This window comes from Enoplosus armatus, chromosome 13 (genome assembly GCF_043641665.1).
Source record: "Enoplosus armatus isolate fEnoArm2 chromosome 13, fEnoArm2.hap1, whole genome shotgun sequence".
NCBI lineage: Eukaryota > Metazoa > Chordata > Actinopteri > Centrarchiformes > Enoplosidae > Enoplosus > Enoplosus armatus.
In genome coordinates, this window is record NC_092192.1 from 19,793,396 (window position 1) to 19,820,555 (window position 27,160).

At 44.5% G+C, this 27,160-nt stretch overlaps 1 protein-coding gene across 1 annotated transcript; it reads right to left on the minus strand.

Moving 5' to 3' along the window:
* zzef1 (zinc finger, ZZ-type with EF hand domain 1) lies at nt 1–27,056 on the minus strand. Its single transcript, XM_070917167.1, has 54 exons — nt 26,629–27,056; nt 25,831–25,975; nt 25,506–25,700; nt 25,136–25,319; nt 24,794–24,993; nt 23,802–24,012; nt 23,586–23,702; nt 22,583–22,761; nt 22,238–22,336; nt 22,052–22,143; nt 21,802–21,947; nt 21,420–21,525; nt 20,907–21,125; nt 20,342–20,433; nt 19,948–20,168; nt 19,658–19,791; nt 19,508–19,578; nt 19,304–19,418; nt 19,011–19,176; nt 18,657–18,778; nt 18,438–18,560; nt 17,652–17,821; nt 17,464–17,545; nt 17,167–17,368; nt 16,890–17,023; nt 16,536–16,773; nt 16,315–16,394; nt 16,120–16,210; nt 15,515–16,004; nt 15,263–15,427; nt 14,763–14,882; nt 14,479–14,640; nt 14,194–14,326; nt 12,967–13,105; nt 12,677–12,842; nt 12,315–12,577; nt 11,719–11,891; nt 11,217–11,412; nt 10,951–11,114; nt 10,097–10,377; nt 9,576–9,750; nt 9,354–9,486; nt 9,037–9,263; nt 8,606–8,914; nt 8,424–8,524; nt 8,172–8,307; nt 7,590–7,949; nt 7,302–7,445; nt 6,862–7,030; nt 6,641–6,739; nt 6,345–6,510; nt 4,679–4,829; nt 1,985–2,056; nt 1–200 (listed from the first exon to the last, which is right to left on the minus strand). The coding sequence occupies exons 1-54, from the start codon at nt 27,040–27,042 to the stop codon at nt 120–122; spliced, it is 9,123 nt and encodes a 3,040-aa protein (XP_070773268.1). The 5' UTR covers nt 27,043–27,056; the 3' UTR covers nt 1–119.
* Between the last annotated feature and the right edge of the window lie 104 nt (nt 27,057–27,160).

The window sequence follows — 27,160 nt, forward strand, 5'->3', positions numbered from 1 at the left end:
AAGCACTGGACGGTCAGGGAGCCTTTTCTCCCTCACCTCTCTGCTCCTTGTTCAGAGTGAACCAGCTGAGTCAGGATGTGTCCCCCTTCAGGTTATTCTCCTTTCCCTCGGTGGATCTCTCAAGGGGACATGTTGAGTAGCTTGGTAGATTTATTGGGGTAATTGATGGCCAAGCTGATGGCAGCGATGTTCTTCAGAGCCTACACAATGAAAAAAAAGAAAAGAAAAAAGGTGTGTGAAGGAAACGCAGAAGAATAGAAGCAGGGAGAGAAAATGGAGCAGAGTGAACTTGTAAAATCAGACGTGTTGTTTTTCACCTGTGCTGCGCATGGCATGTTGACGATAGATAGGCGAATTGAGGGTGACTAATCAGATGATGCAAGAACTTCTGTGCAGTTTACGTCACCGTACTTAATAATCACAGTGCTTAACAGATTGTACAGATTGTATTACGGATTGTATACCCCCAGGTCAGAGCTTGTGGCTGGAAATGAGGTTGACGAGAGCGGTGAGACTCAACCAAAACTGCAGCCAACAAAACAAAACAAGGTGCTGAAAGACGAGCTGAGGGGAGCTGCAGAGTCAGGTGAGAACTCTCTGTGGCGAGCCCTTTCACAATAAAAATAGCCCTTTGATCTGTTGTTAAATATAAAAATATTGATGAGTGCAGCTTTAACTTAATGAACATTACATGATATACATGTTAACTCAGTTACAGCAGCTGTCTCCTAGTCTCAGAGGTGCTGTAAAAACATTCTGTTATTTCCTATCCCGCAGAGGAGACTGAATGTGTTAATTTCCAGGTCTGAAGGTAAATGATAATGCTCCCCTCTGCACTTTCACTCCTGTGGCTGTCCAATAAATTTGTAATTTTTGAACGCTGTAAAAAGGAAACCTTTCATTTCCACCAGAGATTTCCTTGGAGCTGAGAAGTCTAATATAGCTCCAGGTAATACCCCGGCACACAGGCAGTACTTTGTGGTCAGGTGATTAGTGGGCAATTCCCTCAAATGTCATATCAAAAACACAGATGTCTTAACACTGTCATCTGTGTTTAATTGAGTGAACAACAGGATAAATAAAATCCAGGGAGTAGTGGAGTGCACAGGATCCTGTGAACACTGTGCAACTTGTGCTGTGGTATAATAAACCCATCAAAAAAGAACAGGCCACTGGAGCCCTCAAGAGAACTTGAAGTAGAAAATGTAGTCCCCAGTAAGGGAAACCGCTTTGTTTTGCTTGGCTTTTGGAACATTTGTCCAGCGCTTTGAAAGTGAACCTCGGCCAATTTACTCTTGGACTTTGCATCATTGTTATTATAATAGTTATGACTACTGCCAAGTCACCTATGCTTTTGTTTTCAACCTGACAGGTATTAGATAACTGCTAAACAGAACCACCCACAATGTTTTTTTCACCACCCCGCCTCCTCTGCTCCTCTTAACAGCCTTCAGGCTCCTCTGCTGTATTACGGGGTCCACAGTACAGAGAACGCCGTGACTCGCACAGCCTCAAATGCTAATGGCCTGTAATTACCAAATACATTAGCCCTGAGTGAGGCCCACACATATTCAAAACAAGGGGAGGGGGGGTGGCGAGGGATCTGCTGGGTGTCAACAGCTTGGTGATTCACTAGCAGAAGAGACTCCAGTCGTGAGCTGACTCACAGCGACTGAAGACCGCTCAATCAAAGGCACTGCGAGTTGAAGAAAGAGAGTTGCATAACACTACAACACTTCAGGGTGCACGGACAACTTCTTTGAGCTACTATCATCCACGTCAAGCAGCAATTCACAAGTGACCACATCAAAGATGACCTGGGAGAGCCTGGCAGAAGGCGGCACATTGAATTTAGAAAGGCAGGGACGTAATACACAAGTGAAAACATCAAAAGATGACCAGAGATAGCCTGGCTGAGGGCAGGACTTTGAATTTAGAAAGGCAGAGATGTAAAAAGTCGTCACTGGTTATTATGCAGTCTTACCATTGCAGTGTGATTGAGGAGCTGCTCGTCAGTGGTCATGGCTAACAGGTACTCCTGGAGGATGCCCTGTGCCTGGAAAACATCAAAAGCTGGTTTAAAAAAAGGGGTGTCTTCTGCCACATTTCTAAATGCAGCTTGCAAAGAAACACAAATAACACCACAGGCCAGATAACTGTCATGAATAAAAAGGAACTCCCTGAGAAAGACTACCCTAAGAGGTTACATAAGGGATGAATTCAGGTATAAATGAGGCCTGGTTCCCTGACCACTCTTCATCTCCGTCTCAGCATCAAATTGAACTGTGGAATGTTGGAATACTCATTGAACATTATAAACAAACTGAAGCTTCCACTAAAGGCCTACGGGGGAGACATACCTCGGGTTACATAAGCACGAGGAGTTGGGGAACACAGATAAGACTACATAGCAGCTAAATGGGCTGAGACCGGCCAAATTGAGTTTTTACAGTGCTGGAGACACAGTCCAGAGCCCCGGTCCATCATCCATCTCGCAGCACCCCAAATGTTTATGCTGGGGAACATCCTAGGACGATTTGTACAGTCAGTAGTGCATGACATACCATTTTGACTCCTAAATATAACTTCCACTTCCTGGGATTGAGAGTTCATTGAATCTCAGCGGACCTGGCCGTGAACTCCGTGCGCACACAAAGAACCAGGACTGATGCTGAAACATGAACAGCACTGGCCACTAAAACTTTAAAAATAAGCTGCTCCTGGGCTCAGACCTAATATGGCCACAGAGGACTCCATGACGTGACCAGCCACTTTTTTAGCTTCCCATGATTTTACAGTAGAGTCAACATGGAGCTGTGGAACTCGGCTGTATGTCATCACTGCAGTTAAGCTCATATGTCAACAAGACATGAGGGCCACCAGCCCTAGTCCACACTAATCCTTACTTTTTAGGAGGATGGTGACAGATGGTGCACCGTGTTGTAGGTAGAGCACTGATCCCCACAGACCTACCTCCATTTCAGGATATATTTTTAATAGTGACTTTTCCCCTCTATGGTATATTAGCCTTAGCAGCAGTATCAGTTTCACTTGAAACTGTCTAGATGGTACATATTAGCCAAGTTGTCGCCTGTGTAACCCAATTAAGAATCCCATTCACTGGCTTTATTCAGCTTCAACTGACAGCCACTTTTTGAAATTTCTCGTTACACTTTGAGCCACATCCTGAACCGAGCGCAACACCCACCACCACTCACTGTGACAGCTGCCACAAGAGGTAGCAGGTGGTGTTTGTTTGTTTTTTTTAAACCAACACAAGGTATTTCACTGTTTTATCTGGAGCATGCTCTGAGTCAAAACTCAGATGGGGGAAGTCTGAAACAACCACTGTGGGGGCCCTTGTGTAAAACACTCCCTACCACAAACAATTCCATCCATGTTCCAAAAATGTACGAATAGGTAGCACATCTCAAATTTCCTGGTCCAGGAGAAAAAAGTACTCACATTTCACTTGATTATCTGGCTCACATCACAATAGAAAAACGCTTCATCAGAGCGTTTTGATGACCTGGACATTTGAGATGAGCTACCTTTTCGTACATGGTTCGGAATATTGGATTTTAGGTCTAGCACTCCACTGAGAATCCCATTGTTGAAGCTCAACCTCCCTTTCAATACAGTTCCATCCATGCTAAGGCCGCCATCTTATGCTACTTCAAGCTGTGGATGAGGAGGTGTAGGTGAACCACTGCAGCACACACATATTTGTGGTGATAAAAGTCAGGTCATGCTCTGTGATGATGCTCTGCTGGATGGAGGCACAGGTCCATCATTGCTAACACAACACTGTGCGAGTGTCCAGGATGGGCATCCCAGGCAAAATTGCTGAGTACTGCTACTGCCCCCTGGTGTTTTTCGACACATACTGCTCCACTTGAGCATCTCATTCTCCCTCACATGAAACGACATTCAGTTGGTGCAGATGGGAGCACAGAATCCATCCTGAATGTCAACTGATGTAATTTTATTGTCAGATCAGCAGCCTCCGGCCTCACCGAACAGGCCTGAAGGGAACAGGAAAGGTAGTGTTTTTCTGGGACTGCCTGGTTCAATTGCATCTACGGATGGGAAACTCCTGGCTGACGGCGTGCTCATAATCCTTGAGAATTCTCTTAATCAATAATTCAAGACAATTGAGAGACAGAGAGAGAGCGCCCATACGCATCACAAAATGGATAGCATCTCTTCCTCTCTCAAGCAGTCTGCAGGGAGCCAGAGTGGCACTGTGCTGTCTGGCAGATGGCAGGGCCGGGCTTTGGCCCCGAGCCCAGCAGAGAACAGGTGGGTGGAGGAAAAACACGCTCATCTCACAGAGAGACAGATATAGACGGAGAGAGGGGGGAAGACAGAGGTAAAGAATAAAATTGAGGAGTGAATTTTACTCTCATCACTCAATTCAAATAGCCTCATTCTGAATATTATCAAACCAAAAGAGAAAGGCAGACTGAAACATGGTTTCTACACTCTCAACCTTTTTGAATCTATTCTATATTTAACCTGCAAAGTCAACAATGCTGTCATCATAGCAAAAACAACCAACACAACTAAACAAATACATAAAATGTCACTTAGCCACACCTCCATTCTTAACAACAACACCTATACAGTACTAGATGTGGCCTGAATACGTGTGTGTGTGTGTATGTGCATCACTCACGATGGCACGGGCCTCTGCGATGAAGAAGAGTTCAGTGAGGGCTCTGTGAAGAGGCAGCAGCACAGTGATACTGGTGGGATCCTGGCTCAGGCTGTTTTCCATGGACATAAAGAGCTGCCACAGAGGTCGCAGCAGCATCAGCTCACAGGCTCTGGAGTGCACACAAGTCGATATTTAGACAAACAAACACATGTACACAGGCAGAACAGGAAAATAAAGAGTTGCATGAGAAAAGAGCTGTGGCTGACAAAGGAACAAACAAGAGCTTCGTCATACGTTTATTATGACTTAGGTAGTGTAACCTTGTAACTTCCACCAGCCATAAACGGTAAGGTTCTCTGTACTCTTCTACAGAGAAATGTACTGAAATGATTGCAGTGTCCTGGTTGGTCAGCTCTTGTGTGTCCTTGCGGACAATGGCAATTAAAGATCCCCTCCAGATGTGTTTTAAGATGCTTGGAATAATGATAATTTGAGTCTGATATGGTTTTTACACAAAAAAAACTTTTCCCTCTGCGAAAAATCCAGAATCTATGAATTTGCAAATATTTTTTATTTTCAAAAGTTTAACTACCTGACACAAGATGCCTACTACTTCACAGAAAAGTCCATTCAAGGCTTCAAGATTCCACATCACATCAAGGTGCATATAAAGTTGCAAAGTGGGAAGAGTTATTTTGCCCCTTCTGGAAGAAAAAGTCTCATTCAGTTTCCCCACGTGCTTCTACAGCATGAAACTCTCCCAGTTAAAGCATCAGTACAAACGATTAAGAAAATATCTGGTTCTTTGATGAGAAGTCAAAGATACAGAAGATAAAAACTTTGACACGACTACAACTCCCAAGGTGCATTTCAAGCATCTAATTATAGAACTTAAAATTCTGTGACCTAAACCGTTAACAGACGATGGAAGTTAAATGTGACGGTGTTAAAAACTGAAAACACAATCTGAACCTTCTCACTTTGCAACTGATCTGGACCACGATTGGCTTCCAAACTAGTTGTGATGTCACAAAATTATGCTGGTATGCCCATGTCTTAAACTCAGATTTAAAAAGGTGAGCACAGAGAAACTTTCCCCCTTCAAGACATGTACGTGAAAACAGCCTTCTAGTGTCACATACATCATTCTGCGGCACTGTGGCACATGAGCAAAACACATTTTTGAGTTGAGGGGGACCTTAAAGTTTGGTTAAAGGATGCCGCAATGCCTAGATTTCAGCTTTAACAATGTGTTTGCTGTCTGTGTGAGTGCTGTCTTTTCATAAATTGTGATGTTATTGTGACCAGACAGAGGCTGAGTCAGTCGGCACATATGCAAATTCCTAAACACATCCTTTACCTCAGTTCCGTGGAGTCTACCATGAGGGACTTATGAGGGCTTTTATGCAAACCCTGTGTGGAGGTGCAGTCCTGCACCCAGGGAAAACACTGCAGGGGTAAAAATGTACACTGGGTTCCCTTACCAAAATGAGCAGTTCTTAGGTACAGGTGGATGGGCCTTATGCCCAAGTGAAAAGTTGGGCATCTTACTTTGAGTGTCTATACATGATAATACAAGCCTGAAGTTTTAAAAGGATTCACTGACAACAGAAAAAGTGTGAGAAGCACTGAAGGGAATTAGAAGGAAAGAGACAGAAACGTATAAGCAAGGCTGAACTCTTACGTCTGGGACTGACACTGCAGGAGGCGGAGCAACAAGTGAATGGCTTTGAGTCGCTGGTTCCCAGTCTGGCGACAGGCCACGCCCACCTGCCACTCCCAGATGTCAGCCAGTGGCAGGTGACTGAGCACTTGGTCATCTGCTAACATTTGCTTCAGTATCTCAAAACCTGATTAGAGACAAACAAAAGTAGGTTGATCTGTATTTTACTAAGTAGTTTGCAGAGCTGTTCTCTACCAAATGAAGCAGGTTAGCACAGGTTTGTAAAAGGAGTGTGTATCTGTTCTAATGTAAAGTACCTGTCTGGAAACGTCCTCTGTGGCCTCCTGTAACTATGAACTTGTAGCCCCACTCTGTGTTGCTCATGTCTGACATAAACCTGTAGTACAGGGTGTCTCCTGAGAGAAACCCACACAAGACACATGTTGATGAACATGATTTAGACACAGTAGTCGAACTATCTGAAATTTGCACACACAGAGCGGAAAAGGAATAAACTGCTTTTTAAAATATTCCTCACCGGGAATCTCAAAGTCGGACCATTTCTGAGGAGAGCCACTGAAGTTGTGGACATCCTGGACGAAATCACTGCTGCTGGACAGGATGAGCTCGTCACAGCCTTCCTCTGTGTAGCAGCGGGAGTCGAATTTTACTGACAGGTAGATGGCCCCAGGGATGTGCACCTTGTCCTGAAGAGAGAACAGATGAACACAATAGAGTCTTCAGACTGAACTGAAAAAAGCAGACAGTATAGGAGAGAATGGAGAGTTCAAAATACGAAAACATAATGGCACGCACTCTCCTTTTCAAATATGGATCTGTACCAATAGCCAGCTCAGTCTTTAGTTCGACTTAGGTTAAACAACATACATTTTGTGACCAGCTCAAAGGTTGAAACTGAGCACATGTTAAACTTCTTAAAAACAGTTATGGCTGTTAAGTAATTTTGAGTTTACCCACCTCAAAGTTGGTGTTGTTGTCATACGGGTGTTTGGACTCCCTGGCCTGCACGGCCATACCTGGCTCCTCCATGAACTGGCAGGCAGTGAGAGACAGACTGCACAGCATGCTCTGGCTGCAACCCTTCAGCACCCTCTGGAGAATCTGATCATTAATGGAATATCACAATTAATCAACTGTAATGCATCATGTGTGGAAATCACATGTTGTACCCTTTACGCACAAGGCAAACTCATTTACCTACTGTATGTGAACACAACACAAACTCCACATTCTCCTTCAGCCTACCTTCTCCCAGAGCGGCTTCTCCTCCAGCTGCATTAACATGTCCAGGATGTAGGCCATGTGTGAGGCACCGTTCAGCTCCAGCGCCTCCTCGCTCAGCGCTGCCTCTGCAGGCCAGTCGGCCAGCAGTGAGGCCAGCACGTGACGGGCGTACAGTGTGGCGATGGCCTGGTTGACCTTCACCAGGTATTGACGAACTGCCCGATTGCTGCGCACGTCCAGTTCCTTGTGCAAGAGAGCTGAACTTTTGGTGCGCCTCTGTTTGGCGTAGCTGAGCTGTAAGTCGCTCTCTGAATTCGTGATGAGCTTCTGGGCCACTACGTTGATCTCCTCTGTGGCCTTTTCACAGTGACTGGGTTTAGACTGTGGGAGGAGGGCGATGATGGGGATATATGTCAGAATACCTCCAAACTTTTTCTCAAGGTATTTTATCTCTTCTCGTCATAGTTAGTCATGTTAATACTGGTAACGTGCCAAACAGTCACTTCTAAGTAGTGCCTTTTGACATCCCAAGACCTCCATGTAATGTTGTTGGCAGTTCATAATAAAATATGCTATTTCAGGTTACAATTTTAAACAACTCACCACGCATGACACCACAATCATATCAGTGTCCACGGCCTTGGTGTTCCTCTCCTCAGAGCGGGGCCGCCTCATGGGTTGCCACTTCTGAGCCAGCGAACGAATCGTCTCATCTGTCTTTATTTCTTCTCCATCAAATCTGAAAATAACACAAAGGCACAACACATAACAGAGAGGCAGCGTTACATTGTAAAATATGACCTTTACCATGGTGGATCACATAAAAATAGTAAATTAAAAAGAAATGACGCCGACCTCTTCTGCACCTCCAGGAAGAAGGAGTCAGTTCTCTTCATCTGCAACTCATACATGGCTCGCAGGATGGGCAGAGGGGCGTTTAAGGCATCGTGGGTGATCTGCATCGACAAAAAGCGACTTCAGGTTATTACATCATACTATATTTTGCTGCATGTGTTATGAATAGTATCCCTCATCACCTGGAAGCAAATCTTTGTCTCCTCATCGAGACCCTCTAAGGGGTCGGGCTTGTTGACGTCAGTGTCGTCGGCGCAGCAGCTGGAGTGGTCAGAGTCATGCTCCTTGTCCTGCTCTCTTTGGTCTCGCTCTGGGTCTTGGGCCATGGAATGGATCTCCCTCTTGGAGGAGTAGAGCATGATGGAGAGAATCTCTAGATCTCGCAGCAACCACAGCTTGCTGAAGCCCGTCCCTTTGCTGCACTTCCTCACCAGCAGCTGGGTCAGTCCTGACTGCTGGATGTCCTCCTGAGCATGTTCTACTCCATGTTTCTACACAAGAGGACAAAATAAGAGTGAGAGAACCACCTCTTGGATACTTCTATATTATCATAAGTTCCAGAAATAGCCAACCACATCTCAAATTTAGCAGATTCCTAGATCAGGGCAGGTACCTTGAGTGTATTGTAGAGGCCTTTAAGGGCCAAGGAGAGAACCCAGGATGCCTCCACAGCATCAGGAGAGCCATTGTCCTGGCTGGTCTGCAGCAGGTGGCTGATGATAGAGGAGAAATTGCTCAGGTAGCGGCTAAGCAGGGTCTTTGGGGAGCCCTGGCCCTCTGACTGCCCTGGGAGACCGACTGTGGTAGAATCCTGAGACTGGATGAGTTGGTAGTCCTTCACTAGAACGAGGAGAAAGCACACAGAGGGTTAATTCCATTTTAATGTCGAATCACTGGCAAAGCTGTTAGTCATGCTACAACTGCTCTAACCTGTTTTCCTCTTGCGTGTCTTAACATCCACCACTGCAGCATGGTTCTTTTCCGTGAAGTGTTTGAGCAAGATCATGTTGTGCTGTTCATTGGCGTTGTCGATAAACACAGTCTGGGTGCCCACACAAAGCACCTGATGGACACACCGAGGAGTCACGGCTGAGCTTAGAAAGTCAGGGAGCACAGTGTACCAGCCTATACAGTGGTATGTATTCTACCTACCTCAGGGAAGCCCACCAGCACCAGCAGGGTGAAGAGGTTGGTGCGTTTGAGAGTTTTTGGCAGCTGCTGAATACAATGGTCAGTGAAGGCAGCGATGACTGTGCTCCACTCAGGACACGCATTCAGACTGTGCAAAACATCTGCCACTGTGCACGCCCAATCCAGACCAATACGACTGCAAAACACAGTGGAAGAAGAGACTGTGAGGTTATTCACATCTAAAATCAACAATAACAGCTGACGAGTGGCAAATTTCTTCAATGTTTATCAAGAGCATACAAACAATGGCACAAACATCTTAAAAAAAATTGGACCCATTTAGTAAAATAGGTAAGAGCATGTAAAATCATTTTATTTTCATCTGTCTTTATCATGGTTAGAAAAATATCTCACGTTTTTTTCTGGATTAGCTATATTCTTGTAGTATAAATAATATCTGGAGCTGTGTCGTCAAGAATATGGATCTATAAACTGCAATAATAATTCACTTCCCTGGTATTAACAGGTTTTCCTCCTTTTACCTGTCTAAACAGACGGCCCCTAGGCTGAAAAGCAGCTGGATGGTCTTCCAACCCTGGGTGTCTGAAGTGGCTGCCTCTCCTTGTGTTAGCAACTCGTATTTGTCAGCCAGGGCCTCTGTGACAGCAGTGTCGGCCTCCATCGGAGGGATTCGGAGCAGAAGCTGACCCAGTAGTCCCAGGATGAGGTGGTAGGTCTCGTTGAGAGAGCCAGCATTGGAAATGACTGCCCTGAAAAGCTGGGGCAGGATGGAGCTCAGACTGGGCAGAGACAGGGTGCTGCCCTGAGGACACAAGAAAGACGATGTGAAATGATGTGAAAGATTTGTATGTGTGTTTCTTTCATTTGTACGTTAAAGATTGATACCACTGATTCACATCTGTCCATTAAATATAAAGATAGAGCCAGCAGTTGGATAGCTTAGCTTAGCATAAAGACTGGAAACAGCTAGCCTGGCTCTGTCCAAAGGTAACAAAATCTGCCTAGCAGGATCTCTAAAGCTCACTAAATAACAAGGTATATCTTGTCAATTTAATCTGTAAAAATTACACTTTGTGGTTTTATGGGGGGTTATGTGTGGGGCTATTTCTTGGCTAAGAGCGGTGACCTCAAGGTGACAAAAAGACTCAAGGAAACCAGCACCTGGACAAGAAATAGTCCTGTACTAAACTCACCGTAAAACATTCTTGTACAGATTAAGCAAACAAGATGTAATGTATTAATTAGTGAGCTATAGGGTGCTGATAGGTGGATTTTGTTACCTTTGGACAGTCTGGCTAGCTGTTTCTCAGACTTAAGCTTCATATTTAACACAAAGACATGAGGTATCGATCTTTGGTTGGTTGGTTTCACATACTGGTTTGGCTGGTGGCAGCATGGCTGCTAGAAGTCCCAGAATCCTCTCTCTGGAGCACTCTGAAAACACATGCTCCTGAAGGGGAACCTGGGGCAACCTCTCATCTGTCTCCTTGACAACGTCAGATGCTGGAGAGTTGACAGTTCCTGGACCAGACTCTGAAGCTGAGAATGGTAAAAAAAACAAACAAACAAACATACACGGTTGATCCAGACAGCTAAGAGATAGTAACTAACTAGCCTGGTGGAGGTAATCTCACTACTTACGTCGGACCACAGGAGAGAGGGGGTCCTCACTGGACAAAGAAGGCGTCTGGCTGAGGCTGGGGGAGTCCAGGGTGTCTTGGGTAACCAGCTTCCTTTTCTCCCCCTCTCCAGTGCTTGGAGGGGACAACACCTCTGAAGGAGCAGGGGGAGGAGAGCCCACCTCCTTTGCCTTTTTCTCCTTAATTGACTGTTTACTCTAGTGGTGAGAGGATAACAACAATTCAGTGTTATTCAACTGTTAGAGTACTTAATACTTTATTATCTTCATTATTGACTACGTGTATGTGACTCTACCTATTTTTGTGCATCAACTAGAATATTTCCAGACATGTTTTTCTGTGAATCTAACAATGTGACCTGCTGATCCACACACTACTCAACTCAATATTTACAGATGTGTATGGTACAAATATCTGCTCAATTTGGGGTTTTTTGTGTTGTGTTAAAATTAATAAATGTATTAATCTTCATATTATCCTATAACATGACTTCTGTTCCTCACCTTGTCCTTGGGAGATGATGGGGAGCAGATTGCTGCAGTGCTGCCTGGGAGAGAGGAGGTGTCAGTGGCTGTACTGAGCTCCTGAGAGGACTCTGGAGAGACTGGACACAGCTCACTATCAGAAGCCGATTCATTGGACGACAGCAGAGCGAGCAAGGCTGAGGAACGTAGACCTACGTGGAGGACGGCATAGAAAGGTTTGCCATAAAAAGGACAAAACATAAAAATACAGGTGAGAAAAATCAGAGATACTAATAATAATGAAGCACTCTGCTTAACAATCCAGTCATTTTGAAAATATTATATTGATAATATGTATTGTTTAACTCAATTTCATCAAAACATGTGTGAAAAATGAATGGATAAAGGAAACTTATATTCCTTTTTTAAATTGATTTTGTACAGAGCCATGCTAGCTGTTTCCCCCTGCTTCTAGTCTATATGTTAAGCTAAGATAACCAGCTGCTGGCTCTAGCTTCATATTTAGCATACAGTCGTATTGATCCTCTCATCTCAAGTCTCAGCAAGAAAGCAAACTAGCTTATTTCCCAAAATGTCGACCTACTCCTTTAAAAAGAAAATCTGGTTGGACTTACCTTTGCCAGTCTGCCCCTTGAGCAAGCAATCGGTGATGAGCTGGGAGCAGCACGTCTGCAGGGCTGAGGCCTGGCTCAAGGTGTTGCTGTCCAAAGGCTCTCCCTCCATCTGCTTCTCACTGTTCAGTTCTGACGTGTAGAGGGCCAAAGCAGCAAACAGTAGCCAGGAGTAGTTGTGGATGTAGGGCTGGATCAAACGGTGACGGTCACTGATTCGTATGGTCACCATGGGGTACACTGTGATCCGATGGGTGGGCAGGTGGCTAGAGATGGGAACGTTAAAAAAATAATTCAGTTAACAACTCGGAGGTAAACCACTAAAAAGTAAATGTGTTTTAACAGCAAAAGATTCAATGTGTCACCTGTCAGGATACTTCTTTGCATTGTAACAACCGAAGCACAGGTCAAAGTCTTCACAGACGTTGCAGTTGATCCTACTGCCAACAATGAGCCCCTGGCAATGGTCACAGGCGTATTCCATGTTCACCATCTCATGGTCATCCTCATGGCCCTCAGGCTTGGCCCCACCTGGTTCAAAACACACACAACCACATTTAGGTTTGCTCTAATGTGCTTGGTGCAATGACCCTGTTTCTCTACACTCTGGGCTGACAGATAACTCCTGTGTGACTGTGTGAGTGTATGGGCTCACTGAGGAAGCAGGTCTTGCAGAGGTCCATATCCATGCACTGAAGGCATCGGTAGCGGTGCCAAGGCGCCATCCTCTCACAGCCGTCGCAGGATATCACAACGTTGAGCAGGTCACAATAGCGTGCGATGAACATGTGCATCTGTGGATAGGACCAGGTAGATGATTTAAAGCACACAGCATTATCATCATCAAACAGCTCAATCATCGACAGAAATATTTACTCACCTGCAGCTTGTTAAACCTCATCACACACAAACAGCCTTAAAGACAGTTTTTTTTAAATTTTGGATTGGGTCATATCATTGCAGCATCTACCTCAGTCATTATTGTGTTTATGTGTTTGTCTATTCACTTTTTTCAATGGGATGATTTTAAACACAATTTTAATGTGATGCTTTTGTGTGATGTGGCGCTAACACGCTACACTTAGATGGTGAACATAGTAAACATTATACCTGCTAAATATCAGCACATTTGCATTGTCAGTGTGCGCATGTTAGCATGCTAATGTTAGCATGTAGCTCAAAGGCCCCGTTCAGACCTGGTATTGAAATCCGTCCTGGGTGGTCCGATCACAAGTGGACAGCTCTAATACCAGACGTGAATGCACCTCAACTGCTCTGCCTCAAGTAACAGAGAGTTGAGGCAGGGCAGCTGGAGGACATCAGAGAGAAAAACCAGAAAATATTTTCTCCATAAAATAAAATGATGAGTTTCACCAAAATCACTGAATGAAGTTATAAAGTTGTGTTTTTAAGTAATGAGTGAGGCGGCGTCTATTGTTTTCCAACCTAATTCTTGTCTCATTTGTGGTCTGATAAACAGTAAATTCATCAAATTCAGGTTAAAAACAACAACCTATTTGGTCTTCGCAAAAGGGTCACCCAGGACGCATATTAATAACAGGTCTGAACAGGGCCAAAGAACTGTTGTGCTCAAGTAAAGCCTCACACAGCTGCTCGTATGGCTGACTTAGACTTGACTAGACTTGTTGTTTCGTCTTGTTATGACCTTGATGACAGATGTTAGTCTTATCCGTTGATATTACACCAACACCTTTTCTAAATGGCAGGCTATAAGGCTGCAGGTCGTCTTAACTATATCGAGGGGCTGTCAGGTTAAGCATCGAGTATCATTTGTTTCCCCAGACAGCTCAGACATGAGACAATTTTCCTTGTTTGCTTATTATTGCTTTTTTATGTCTTTTATGCACTGTGTTTTATGTACCTTTCTCCTGTCCTCCATGGAGTCCTCTTCATCAATTTTGTCGTACCACTTCTCAAACATCCCGTCCATACACTCATCCATCCACTCCTGGTTCTTCTTGTAGTCTGAGATTTCATCCTCCTCCGTCCATTGACTAAAGATGAATCGAAACCATAGAAAGAATCTATCATACACATGTCCACACATATGAAAGTGGTGTCTTTTGCTAGCCTTAGTAATTGTCATCAATAGGAAAAGCGTTTCATTTCCACTGTGCGGTGCCTTCTGAGATGAGTCTAATATTACCTGATGGCAATGTCATGAACACTGATGTTCTCCTGGGACATGCTGAGCAAGAGATCAGGAAGCTTGATCTTCAGGAAGAGAGGAAGGTCATGTACCTCCCAGCTCATGTCTAGAAGGTGCAACAAGCAGGTCTGCACACATGACAGGGCTGGCAGCAGGGCTCTGGAGAACAGTGATGAGGAACAGGTTACACCACTGCACACACACTTGGGATTACACTAATCACTGCTGCAAGCACTTTTTTTTATGTGTGAACATGGTGATATACAAGGATAAGAGCTTACTTCTCATTGAGGTTGCTGAAGCCTTGTACTGCCTCCACCAGCATGAGCACCAACTGATGGTAGGAACGCCTCACCTCCTCTCCTAGCTTCTGCCCGCTGTCTGACAACTGAGAGAAATAACTGGAAAAGACAAAGCAAATAAAATCTGAGTGGAATTCTACTTTACAGCTTTTTTTTTTGCACAAATTGTATTGCCTTCTCAAAATATGCCTGCTACTCGTGTGTCTTGAATCGTCAAATTGATATTGGTGAATACTAACAAGCTCCCAAGAGACATAAATCCAATACTAACATGAATAGAGGTCACAGCAATCTATTTTAGCATAACTACGACCCCTCTCTGTTCAGCGTCTATGAGACTAAACTGTTCTGGTGTAATAACTCTAAACTTCGGGACACTGTTGTTTAAAATCACAAATATTTACTGAACTGTGCAAGACTTTAATATTAAGATACAACATGTACAATTTACTGTTGTTCCACCTTTTCAACACATGTACCTGGTGAAGTCTTTCTGGCACGCCAGCAGCTCCTGCAGGAACAGGATGCAGGGGGCTTGGAAGAGGTGTGGCTTTCCCAGGGAATGTAAACACTGCTGAACCATCTCCAGGACCTTGCACACACTCAGAGCCTGGGCTTTGCTCAGGGACAGGGTCTGCAGAATACTACAGGAGGAAGAAATGGATTACTTCACTCCGTATGATGCAATTACAAAAATGAAAATGCAAAGCAGAAGACTGGAGATCAGTCACCTTGCTGTTGTGAGAGCCTGGTCCCTTATGAAGTTCAGGATGTGTTTAAGTATTGGGTAGCGATCCTTGACAGAGGGGGTCATGCGGGGCTCTTCGATAGATCGACAGGACAGGAGTCGTAGGCGTGCCCGACTGAATGGGGCTTTACGGGGGAAGGCAGAGGGTGAGGCCGGTTCCCCTTGCTGGGAGGAGAGGCTCTCTGTGGAGCCTCTGTGGCCTCGCCTGCCGGGACCACAGGATGATGAGTTTTGGGCTTGAGCACCGGAGGCCTGGCTCTGTCCTGCCTTGGCCTCACCGCCCTCCTCAGACCCTGCAGTCTGAGGTCCCAGAGAGGAGCTGGCCTGGAAGTCCCCTTCTGAGATCGAACCTGAGCGGAGGAGGAGTGGAGCACTGCTGCCCTCTGCAGCTTTGGAAGAGTCACTGTCCTGGCACGGCACTCCACAAGGAGTAAATCTGAAGAGCAAGAGGCTCTTCTCAATGCACATCTCAGCTAGAGAGAAAGAAATTAACACAAGTCAGCAAAACAATATTAAAGAGATAACAGTTGATAAACAAAAAAGAAAGGGTTTATTTTAATTTGGCTTGACATTAGATGGAGTCCTCACCTAGTGTCTCCATGGTAACCTCATCATGACCCCCTTCCTTCTCGTCAGAAACATTCATTTTGCCAACAAGGTATCTCTGCTTCATCTCCAACTGACAGTGGAACAAGACTTCATCAGCATAATAGTTGAGCAACATGATCATATATAAACTCAGCAGCAGACTCAACAAAGATGAATCCTGTCAGTAAGACTCACCATCCATGTCCTGATGCTGTCCGCCAATGAATACACCTGCACAAACTCCTCACTAAGACAGGACTTGCAGTCATGATTAACTACTCATACAACGACAAAACAGAAGGGAGAAATCAACCAAGTTAATCAACCATGCAGAATTACCATAATAAAACACAGCAAGAACCTGAATAAATAGAACAGCTTTGGCTCTATGGCTACTGATTCTAGCCAAGCATTACCATAGGTCTTCAGGGCATGGTTGAGGGCTGGGGTGTGGTATACCATGGCTGCCCAAATGGCATTCACAGCTTGGTCTGTCTTTGACCCTGTGGCAATCTCATTCCTCACTGGCTGTTTTCTGCAGGACTGCATGAGGGTCCTCATCAGCTCTGTTCTACTGTCCGGTTCCTGGGACGGGTTCCAACGGGCAAACTCCTCCAGGAAGCTCATCAACTCATCGAGAGTCCATGTATTTGTCTACCACACAGAAAACAACATAGTATTAGAGCACCACCTAGCTGCTGAGGTCAAAAAGCAATGGAATCACATAAACCTGAGAATGGAACTTCTCCATACTGCAGATTTGACCATACCTGTTCTGTGAGTGTTTTAGTCCAATTCGTGTCTCTTGTTTCACACAATCCGTGTCGCAGAATGGGTTTCCATAAAGGAGAAGACTGAACATGGGACATTTTCCCTGGTGGAAGCTCCTTAACAGTGCGTATCTCTGGAATAGACAGCAACCCACAAATATCAGCATTTCAATCAATCACAGAGGGTCTAAAAAAATGCTCCAATATGTTGTAATTCTGAAGCAAACTTTTCTCTGGTAAACCTTTGTTCGATAAAGGTTTTGGAGGACAGTCTCACCGTGAGGGGATTTCAAGGCGAGGGTTCTGGAAGCAAGACGACCCATCAGGCGAGCCACCAGCAGCTGCAGGTCTGACATCCAAGAAATGGTGATATCAGGCAGGCCCATGGCTGTCACAGTGAACTTGTAACCCCACTCGTTATTACTGCTATCAGAGTGGAAGAGGAACTGAAGTTGAGGGCCAGCGTCGAACGTCACCTTCTGTAGGAGCAAAGAGAAGCGACAGGTGTGTGTGAAGGAATTAAGCAACAACAGTGTTTCATATGGAGTCAACTGAACGGTTTCCCGTATCCTACCTTTGGCCACTTCTCAGTTCCAACCTTCATGTCATAGCGGACCTTGCCACCTCTAGAATCTGTGAACTCTAGGTAATCGTATCTGTGAATATCAAGAGCATAGATGACGGGTTATAAAAATGCTCACTAAGGATAAAAAAAAAATAAAAAAAAAGACATCTGAATATCTAATGTGTTCCGTCAGTCACCTCTTCTCTGTCTCACAGCGCTCGTCAAACTCCACCTCAAAGGAGGTAGCACCAGGGCAGGCAAAGATGCTGGTCTCATGGCGGCTATTCTCGTAGTTGTGAGGGGACTCCTTGTTCCAGGTCCTGAGCACCACTGGCTGCTGGGGCTGGTGCCAGCTCTCCTGATCCACCTAACAGTGACATGTTGTGCAATACATGTTAGTTACAGTCAATGGTGGAATGTGACCAAGCACATTTACCCAAGTACTGTGCTTAAATACAAATTACTTATATTTTACTTGAGTATTTCCATTTTATGCTACTTCTTACTTCTACTCTACTACATCTCAGAGGCAAATATTGTACTTTTTACTCCATTACATTTATCTGACTGCTGCAGTTACTTTGCAGATTATTAAGATTCTACATGCAAAACATATGATGAGTTTATAAAATATGATGCACCGTTATAGATTAAACTATCCAATAAATATATAAAACATTCAACTGCAGCCGTAAAATGCTTACTTATGATATGAAGTACATTTTGTTAATAATACTAGCATACTTTTACTGGAATGGCATTTTCTTTAACTTATAATGGAGTGTTTTTATATTGCAGTATTGCTACTTTTACTTTAAAGTAAAGGATTTGAGTACTTCTACCACCACTGGTTACAGTAGTGTTACTTCATCCATGGCCCAAATACTGGTCTGCATTTTCACCTCTCTGTTCACACTCATACAGTGGGATGATATAGTGTTTACATTCTGGTACACTACGGTATAAGGGCAGACTGGACTGACCTTAGAAAAGATGTCTCCAGTATCACTGGATAGGCTTTTGAGTAGCTCGACCAGAGAGGAAAAGCTCTTCAGCAGCACACTGTGAGGGATGTCCAAAGAGCACAGCTCCAGGAGTAAAATCATCTGCCAGGACCAGAACAAATATTACATCATTCAGCACAGTCAACTCAAAAACTGTGCGGGACGGCAATTCAAAATCATGAGACAAGGGTGTATTACCAGTTGTCTGAAGACTGTGGCAAGGATGGAGCTGCCTAGTTTGTCGGTAATTTCAGCACCAGTGTAGCTCTTCAGCAGGGAACCAAGGATAGCTTTGATACTTCCCAGGAACTGATCCACATCTGGTAAAGATAATAAACAAAGCATATCCTCAACTATGAATTCTACTCAGTGTCAGTGTTCGTACTGAACCATTATACAGCTTATTCGGACATTCTTCGATCTGTTGGTTATCACATTGGACTAACCAGCACCAGGATGCGTGCTCTTACAAACATAGAATCTAACCCTGAAAATAGGATGCTGTAAGAAGGTCATTTGTGTCAGCAATGCAACATTGTCACTGCATCTCACATTTCAGTAGGATGTCTCTGGCCAGCTCCATAGCGATAGCGGTGGAGGCTCCTCCTTTGAGCTGCAGGTAGCACCAGGAGACCAGGCTACCCTGCAGAGCCCAGAACAAGGACAGCAACACTGTCCTGCTGGCTCCACTACTCTCATCCACCATCATGACCTCACACTGAGAGGAAGAGAGGAGGGGAGGAACATCAGAAAAGCAAATAGAAACATGATTTCAGATGAAGAGTGCTCTTGATCAATTACATAATGAAACAGTGGAGACATTATGTGTTTGACAGAGGTCTCACCTCTCTTGTTGCCACCAGCAGCAGCGTCTCCATGACTGACAGTATGGGGCTGATGTCAAAGTCTGAGGGAGCTCCCTTGGGTGGGAGCAGGAGAAGGCCACTTGGATCCTGGTCACTGCACACAGAGAAAACACAGCTGTTGCTGATCCTCTGTGATCTGGATGTGTACGAGAATATGTGTTTGTATATCTACAGTATGCTTACCTGAAGTAATTACAAAGTGATTCAAACGTCACCTTCACTGACTCTGGCTGATCCTCTTCTGTAATATTTTTCTGCAAGAAGGCATATTATTATATTACATCATCATTATTAATATTATATTATTGTAACTCTTTCTTTTTGTAAACTCACCATCATGTGGAAGAGTTTGTCCCGCCTGACGTGTTTATCAGGGAAGAAAACAGCTGCTCCATTAAGAATGGCCTTGACTGTTTCCTTGTGCAAAGCTTTTTCCACTGATGTCTCACCCACTGGGCCATCCACAACTGAAACACAGACATCACAAATATTATTGCTACGTGGATTCACGGGGAGGCCACTACTGTCCAAGGAATCTCTACAGAGAAATGTAATCGTTTAACTAAATTCAACCATTCAACCAAATCCTTTTTACTACAGTCTGAAGGGTGACAGGTTCTTACTGTGGCAGAGGTGAGTGTAGAGTTCCCAGACAGCCCTAACAGAGTCCGACAGAGGCTCTGCACTGCTGGACGTGGATGGACAAGCAGCTGCCGTGGCTCTCTCATCTGGCCCTCTGCTCTCCTCTAGGCCGCGGGGCTCCAGTGGGTTGGGCAGCATGGGGAAACAGTTCTGCATCAATTGGAGCAGCAGAACTCTGCTCTTCAACACCTCCTCTCCCTCACTGAGACAAAGACGTATGCTCGATTACAGGTGAGACCTTAATATGTCTGGACGTGTCCCACTTACTGATCAATGAGCCTGATCATGCTAAATGGTAATTAGTGCTGCACTAATGGCTGTATTGAGTGTGTGGATACAAAAAAAAAACCCTGCAGTGACAGAACTGCTACTCACATCTCCCTGAGTTTACTGTAGAAGTTCCAGAAGAGGTTCAGGCTGAGACCACTGAAGTCCAGAAGATACTTCTGCTTGAAGTGAGAGGCATCCTGCAGAAATGGAGAGAGAGAGGGGGCAACTGTCTGATACTCCTCAACAATAACAAAAAAAAAACAGAATTATGAAGTACAGGCCCTCCACAGTTCAGCAGTACAGTAAAAGAGATGTTGCAATGTCTCATAATGGCCACAAGAGGGCAGACTGACCCTCCATAAATAAATTCAAGAATATAGTGAAAGTGAAAGAAAGTAAGTAAAGATGACACACACAGAAATAAGTTAGGTAGTTTTTCCCTCTTGCTCATGTTGTTCACTGCGAGATCATTTTAAAGAGTGATGAGGAAAATGTTGGTAGCATTTTATTTTACCAATTGGCCCTTGTGCAGTGTGATTCCATAAAATGTAGTGTTTTGAGAAGCTTGCAATGTTTTTCAGCGATAGAGTTAAGGTATTTCAAGGTAGTCAAACTAAAATATACTAATAGTATTGATATCTAAATGATTAGTGATTACTGTAGTGGTTACCATGTCTCGTGTAAGCTGCTGTATGAAGAATAGCGTCTTGTTAAGTAGACAAAGGCCAGTGACAGCATCACAGTCGAAGCTCTCTCCCTCTGGACTGAGTTCGTCCAGGTCTCCAAGCCTCTCGGCCCCGGGGCACAGATAGCCACTGAAGGTGAGGGACTGCACTCCAAGGCGCTCAGCAGAGTCCTGCCTGGTGCAGAGGAATTTTACCATCAGGAACTGGGAAGACAAGGAAACAGAGGATTAAGAGTGTGTGGTGACTTGATAATGAGAGCAAATTGAAAACAATGGCCTTTGTTTAGCATACTTTGGTATGTAGCAGTACTATTTTTACTCTATTATGAAGCCCTAAATACTAAATAACAAAATGTCTGGCAACATGAATAGATAACTCAAGTAACTAAACACAGTGTTATGGAATAACTGGTTGAGGGGTTAAATAATGTTCAAATGTGTAGAGAGAAGAGAAGAAAGACAAAAAGTGTCTCAGTCTTAACTCGATGCAGTGTGTACCTTTGCAACGCGACACTGCTGCAGCTTGATCTCCACATCGTTCCAGTCATCCTCAAGCTCAAACCAGCCAATCGGCTCGTCCTCTGACTGTGCTGGAATCCTCACACTGCAGGTCAGGTGACAGCATGGTGTGTCAGCCATTCACATAAACCAGTAAGGCAGACCCACACACTGCTGAGGGGTTCCATAACTCAGACACTAACACTAACTGTACTTTATTAGCATTATTTTATTAGATTGGATGGTGTTACATGTACTCTTATTTGCTAATCATAGCTGTCGTCTCTTATTAAGGGCTTGTCAACTTCGATCAACACAAAAAGCACACTAAACTTGAAATTTCAGGAATAATAAAATTCAGCAACTATAAAGGGATCCCTACTTGTCTTGTACAAACTCCTTGTAGTCCTTGTAGTCCCACGCGTCATACTTTTTGAACCTCCTGAAATGTCTCTCTGCATCAAAAGGGTCTTCCTCCTTGTACGCAAACACCAAGCCGCATTTTGCTCCAATGGCTCCTTTTCGCACCTTATCACCCAAACCAGAGAGAAAGTATTATGTACTGTAATCCTCTATCACTGTCTATGTTGTGAAAATACTCAATGAAATGGTGAAATTAAATGGACCCTCACTTTGATCTTCATCTGAGTGACCTGGAAGTTACTCTGGTCCTCTGTCGACAGGATCACACTGGCTTTCTTCTTGCCACTTTCTGTAAGAAAACCTTCAGAGCAACAAAGACATGAGGGCTTGTTATTAAATTAAATGATCAACATTATTGTTATTTTCTCATTGCAGAAGAATGGTCTCAGTTGTACCGTCTCCTGTGGAGGATTCTGTGAGCATGTTCTCTGGTCCTGATTTCTCCTCTTTACTTTTCACATCACAGGCCTGAAGGTGCAACTGGAGGGGCTTCCCTGTAATGAGACATGAATCAGGGTGACAGTGCATTTTCTATGACTTCATAATGAATCATTTCATCATTTTCCGCACAGGTTATAATTTCATTCCTATACTGGGAGGCAGCAGCTTTGTAACAGAATTAGCAATTTTCCACTGCATAGCCCACTAATGCATCTCCTCCTTGTGGGCTAAGCACTTTCTCTCCTAGGTGTATGGTTTCAAATGTCCTCTTGTGAGTAAAGGAGGGATGGTCACGTTACCATTGCGATTAAGCAGTCGGAGCCTAACGGCTGCCATGGACACGATGAGGGAGGAGGCCTTGTACTCGGTCTCTAGATGATCGCTGATGCAGGACAGGGCCTGGAGAACTTTGGCCACACTGCCTCTGGCCAGAGCAAAAGCCAGGAGGGTCAACTCTGCATCAGGACTCACACAGCAGCTACACAGGAGCAAAGAAACACAAAGTTCGTTTTGGGGTGCTTTTCGTCATATTGAATGAGCATTTGTGTCTCTACTTCAGAGTGTCAAAGGTATTTTGGCCAAATAAGTATATTTTCATGCATGGCCATAACTTCCAAATGTCCCCTCACATCATATGGAGAGGTTTACATTTTCAAGTCAATCTTAAAACACTACTCACATGCCTATATGTACACTGACAGCATTATTAGTTGCTGTAATCATTCCTAATGTCCATGCTGGCCGCAAAGCTTTTTTTTTTTATCTAACTCAGACTGTAAAAGCCAGATTAGCTTCAGCTGAACTTTTAAAAAGGCCCTGATTAATCAATCTGGCTTCTGCATCTTTTCCTCTATCTCTCTATTAGAATTAAAAGGGAAATAGAAAGGGAAGCTAGCAAGCTATGCTCTCTACAATATTTGTTTGTTTGAAATTTGAAAGCTTAAAGTCTCGCAAGCAAAATGCTTGTGGTTTGCGTGAGGGTTTAAGGAATCATCTGGCCATAGCGCATCTCTAACAATGTTTAATGTATGTGTGAATAAACATAGTCTCCAGTCATATTTCTGATAATGAACTGATGAGATTATTTCAGTCATGTTGTCTGTCAGTATGCTGTTGTTGATGGACACTCTGACCACCCCTGAAGGATTCACAGTACATCACATGGAACAGAAATAGTGTGTCATCGCCTCACTAAATCAATACTTCGATTTTAGCCTGTTTTCATTGTGATGACGTCAGCTTTATGAGCTCAGTGTGGCAGTGATGGGTGAGTGTGCTGATGTAATCCCAGCAGGTCATTACTCTGCTATCCTGAGGAGAAATCCATCCACTTCCTCCAGGATGTTCAAAGAGAAGAACTTGGGGAACTCTGTAGATGATGGCGTCAGGGACAACGGCGGCATGTGCCGTAAGGCTTTTCTAGGAGAGAAACAACACAAAAAAAGCCCTCAGAACCCACATAACCACACTTAAATTGTTAATACCTACATATGCAAAAGCATGAGTAGAGTGGCTTACTGTGTGCTCTGAAGGACAGTGTGAGCCAGTGCAGGGTTAGTCTCCATGGATGCTGTGACCAAGGAAGTGAGGAGAGACAGGTACCAGATAGCTGAAGCATCCGAAACAGACACCTCTTTACTCTTGGTAATCTGATAGCCCAGTGTCTTCAAGCCATGAATCCGTGTGTCACATCCGTCGCTCAGGCACCGCTTAATGTTGATCTGGATGTCTGGCGTTTGGTGAAGAGATAATGCAGTTAGCAGACTGATGGAATTACATCAAGCAAAAATGCCATAATTGGTTGCTTCATCCTCTGAGAATGACCTAAAGTAGACGTTGATTAAGGGAAACGCAAATAAAACGAATTACTTCTGCTGGTAACAATGAGAAGTTAAATCCGTGCAAAGCAAGCCGATTCATTTCAATTTGCTCATTGTGATTTAGCAGATCATTCACAGCCACAACATATATCATCATCTATAAAATAAAGAGCGGTGGCGGATTCAGCCTGAAGCTACCGCTTCTCGCTTACAGCTGCCTGGCTCAGTTGATTCTCACTTGATGTTTTCCTCATTCACACATATATATCTGAGCAAACACCGAGCTTGTGAGTTTTAGCCTAGCTTCTGTGTGGCTAGACAACTTCTAATAAAAAGGTGGAAGTGTGGCCTATTGGCTACACAGATGGTCCTTTAAGACCTGAAGCAGAAGATGGAAATTCATTTTAACCCCAGTCAGCAGCAAAGAAAATCTAACACACGCTTGGATTCTAGCTAGATTCAATCCAAGGCTGATGGAAGATTGCATGTGGAATCAAAAGTGAGCCACTTAAAACCACATAACTATCTATGAACCCAGCAGTGCTTTTCTGTAGCTGACATCATGCTCTGTCTTCACCGGAGGGGTGCAAACGAGAAAGACAGCCTATCTACAAGCCTCAGTGAAGGAACGCACGGCACAAGATAAATAAACACTCAATTACACAGACAGACTGATAGGTGGTGACTCACAGGGGTGTGTGATGTTGGCATTCTCCAAGAGAGCTACATAGCCTGTGACATTACTGGGGATGCGGATATCTCTGATCTCCTGCAGGGAACGCCGGTTCTTCCCAACAGCGACTGAGACCAGCTGAGGCATGTAGCTGTGGTCATTCGAAGCCACGGCAATGGCCAGACGTCTCAAAACCACATCTGGCTTCATTTTCAACCTGGGAAGAGAAAAGAGACGAGTTTCCACCTTAAAATTAATCATACGCATATGGACCAAAAACTCCATACTTCAACGATCAGGAACACATGACAATCAGCTACAAATCACAGAGTCACATTTTACAGAGAAGATGCCCTTGCCTTATCCAGTGTGAGCGTGCACTGCCGTCCGACTGCCAGAAAGATGCAGTTTCCCCATTTGTCATCTTGTAAATGTCTGCAACATTGGATGAAGCTTCTATTGTGCTGTAGCACTGTGTGACCACCTTGACCTTGTCCACCTCCGGATCACGGTCCAGCTCTGCTCTGTACTGGATATCTAAATCTGAAAGAAGTAAAAACAGATTAGGATGACTGTCCGAAAGGTAGTGGGAGACAGATATAATTATGAATATGTCTTTGGTGTTACCATATTCTTAAAATACACAGGAGAATGTTCAGAAATATACAGTTGAAACCCCTTATTCAGATCGAGCTGGCCATTTCATTCAGCCGAAGCTCTGGTGTTCACCTTTCTCCTTCTGCAAGAGGAATTCCAAGAAGTCCTGGACCACACTGGACCTCATGGTGCAGATACTGTTGTAGCCCTCTAAAATAGGGAAAGGGATGGCACTGCTGGGAATACGGTTCCTGTGTAAGAATTTAAGGATTTTAGAGGCATGAGCCCCTAACCGGTCTTTAGTCTTGGAGAATATGTCCACAAAACCTGTGACAAAAAAAAATACAAGAAAAAGGGTGAAAAGATCTTCAGGGTTAACTTCTCTGCCACCTGCTGACAATACCTATTCAAATAAGGCAGACCTTGTTCATACTGGTAAACAAATCACATCTCGTACCTGGGGTTAGGGAGCACGCCTGTAGCTGTCTTATCACATGACTCAGCTCTCCCTTTAGATTAGCTCCATTGGAGTTCTTCAGAGCAATCAGCATGCTCTCTACATCCACCACACCATCCCCCTCGGCGTCAAACTGTCCAAAGGCCTGAGACAGGAACAAACACAGTGCACATTGTGACACCTTATAAACTGACACAATCACTCCCATTCCTTAACACCATCACAAGGATAAAACACAAGTGGGCCAACAATTGGTATCATGGGGCACACAATACGCTCTACCTCTGTTGTTTATTATCAAGTGATATGTATTTTATGTCTGTTTAACAAGTCATCTTTTGACATGGGGTTGGATTTTTAAATGAGCCAATGCAGCGTGTTGTGTAGCAGTGGCATTCCATGTCTACCCCACACAAAGCCAAATGCAGACTAATGAATGCAAGTACACATTCATTAGTTAACCCATTCATCTGCAACCTTTGGTTAAACAACAGATGTCAGCCAACGAACAACAAAGCGGCGTGTTGTGCTACAAGAGGCCAAAGCTGAAAACCCAGTGACAATAAACCTGACAAGCAAAGGTGACATCCTGACAGCCAGTTTGTCTGATTCATTGCACAGATTACAGGACACCATGTCTTCCCCTCACCAGGCAATCATATTAACGAATCACTCATCACAAATGTGCATGATAACAGCTATAAACTGTTTTCTATCCTCATACATGGGACAACAACAATAGACATGACATTCCAAATAATGGCATTTCACTTGTTGAGAGGCTCGATGGCGATATACCTCTTCACACTCATCTCTCGGGGCATCTCTGCTCTCCAACATCTCACAAAACTGTTCCACATTGACAGACTCTTCTCCTCGGTTTAACCGGTCCTCCAGCCACCGCACCAGGACACCCTCATTCCCGGCCAGGACAGACTCCTGAATGGTGACCCCCGAGTCGCTAATGCGAGCCGCCGCTTCTCTTAGTTTCACTTGCTCTAAGAGGACCCCGGGGTTAGGTGGTCCACCGGTGGGCACGGGCGGGTTATTCGATCCCCTTCCGCTTCTCCCAGAACCGGAGCCTCCACCGCCTCCGACGCCGACGCCAGTGGCCGCAGAGGCCGGGCTGTCTTCCGCGAAGCCGGGGCTCTCCGTTTCTATGTCTTCCTCGTCGCCGCTGCCTCCCCCGCAGCCACTCTCTGCGTTCCCCATGTTTGTTTCACCGACCTATGGCTCCCCCGAAAATCTCTGCGGCCTACTTGGTGTCAGTTTTGAAACGGTAGTACCGGTCTGTACACAGACCTCTCTAACCTACAGCTAGAGCTCTGCC

What these genes read in the sequence shown, in the direction of transcription:
- zzef1 (XM_070917167.1), bottom strand. Translation starts at nt 27,042, where the DNA reads ATGGGGAACGCAGAGAGTGGCTGCGGGGGAGGCAGCGGCGACGAGGAA. An exon ending in TACAGTAAACTCAGGGAGAT is followed by an intron (nt 20,169 to 20,341) that starts GTGAGTAGCAGT and finishes TCTTTGTCTCAG; the next exon opens with TGAGGGAGAGGAGGTGTTGA. An exon ending in TGCCAGAAAGACTTCACCAG is followed by an intron (nt 14,883 to 15,262) that starts GTACATGTGTTG and finishes TGTCTTTTCCAG; the next exon opens with TTATTTCTCTCAGTTGTCAG.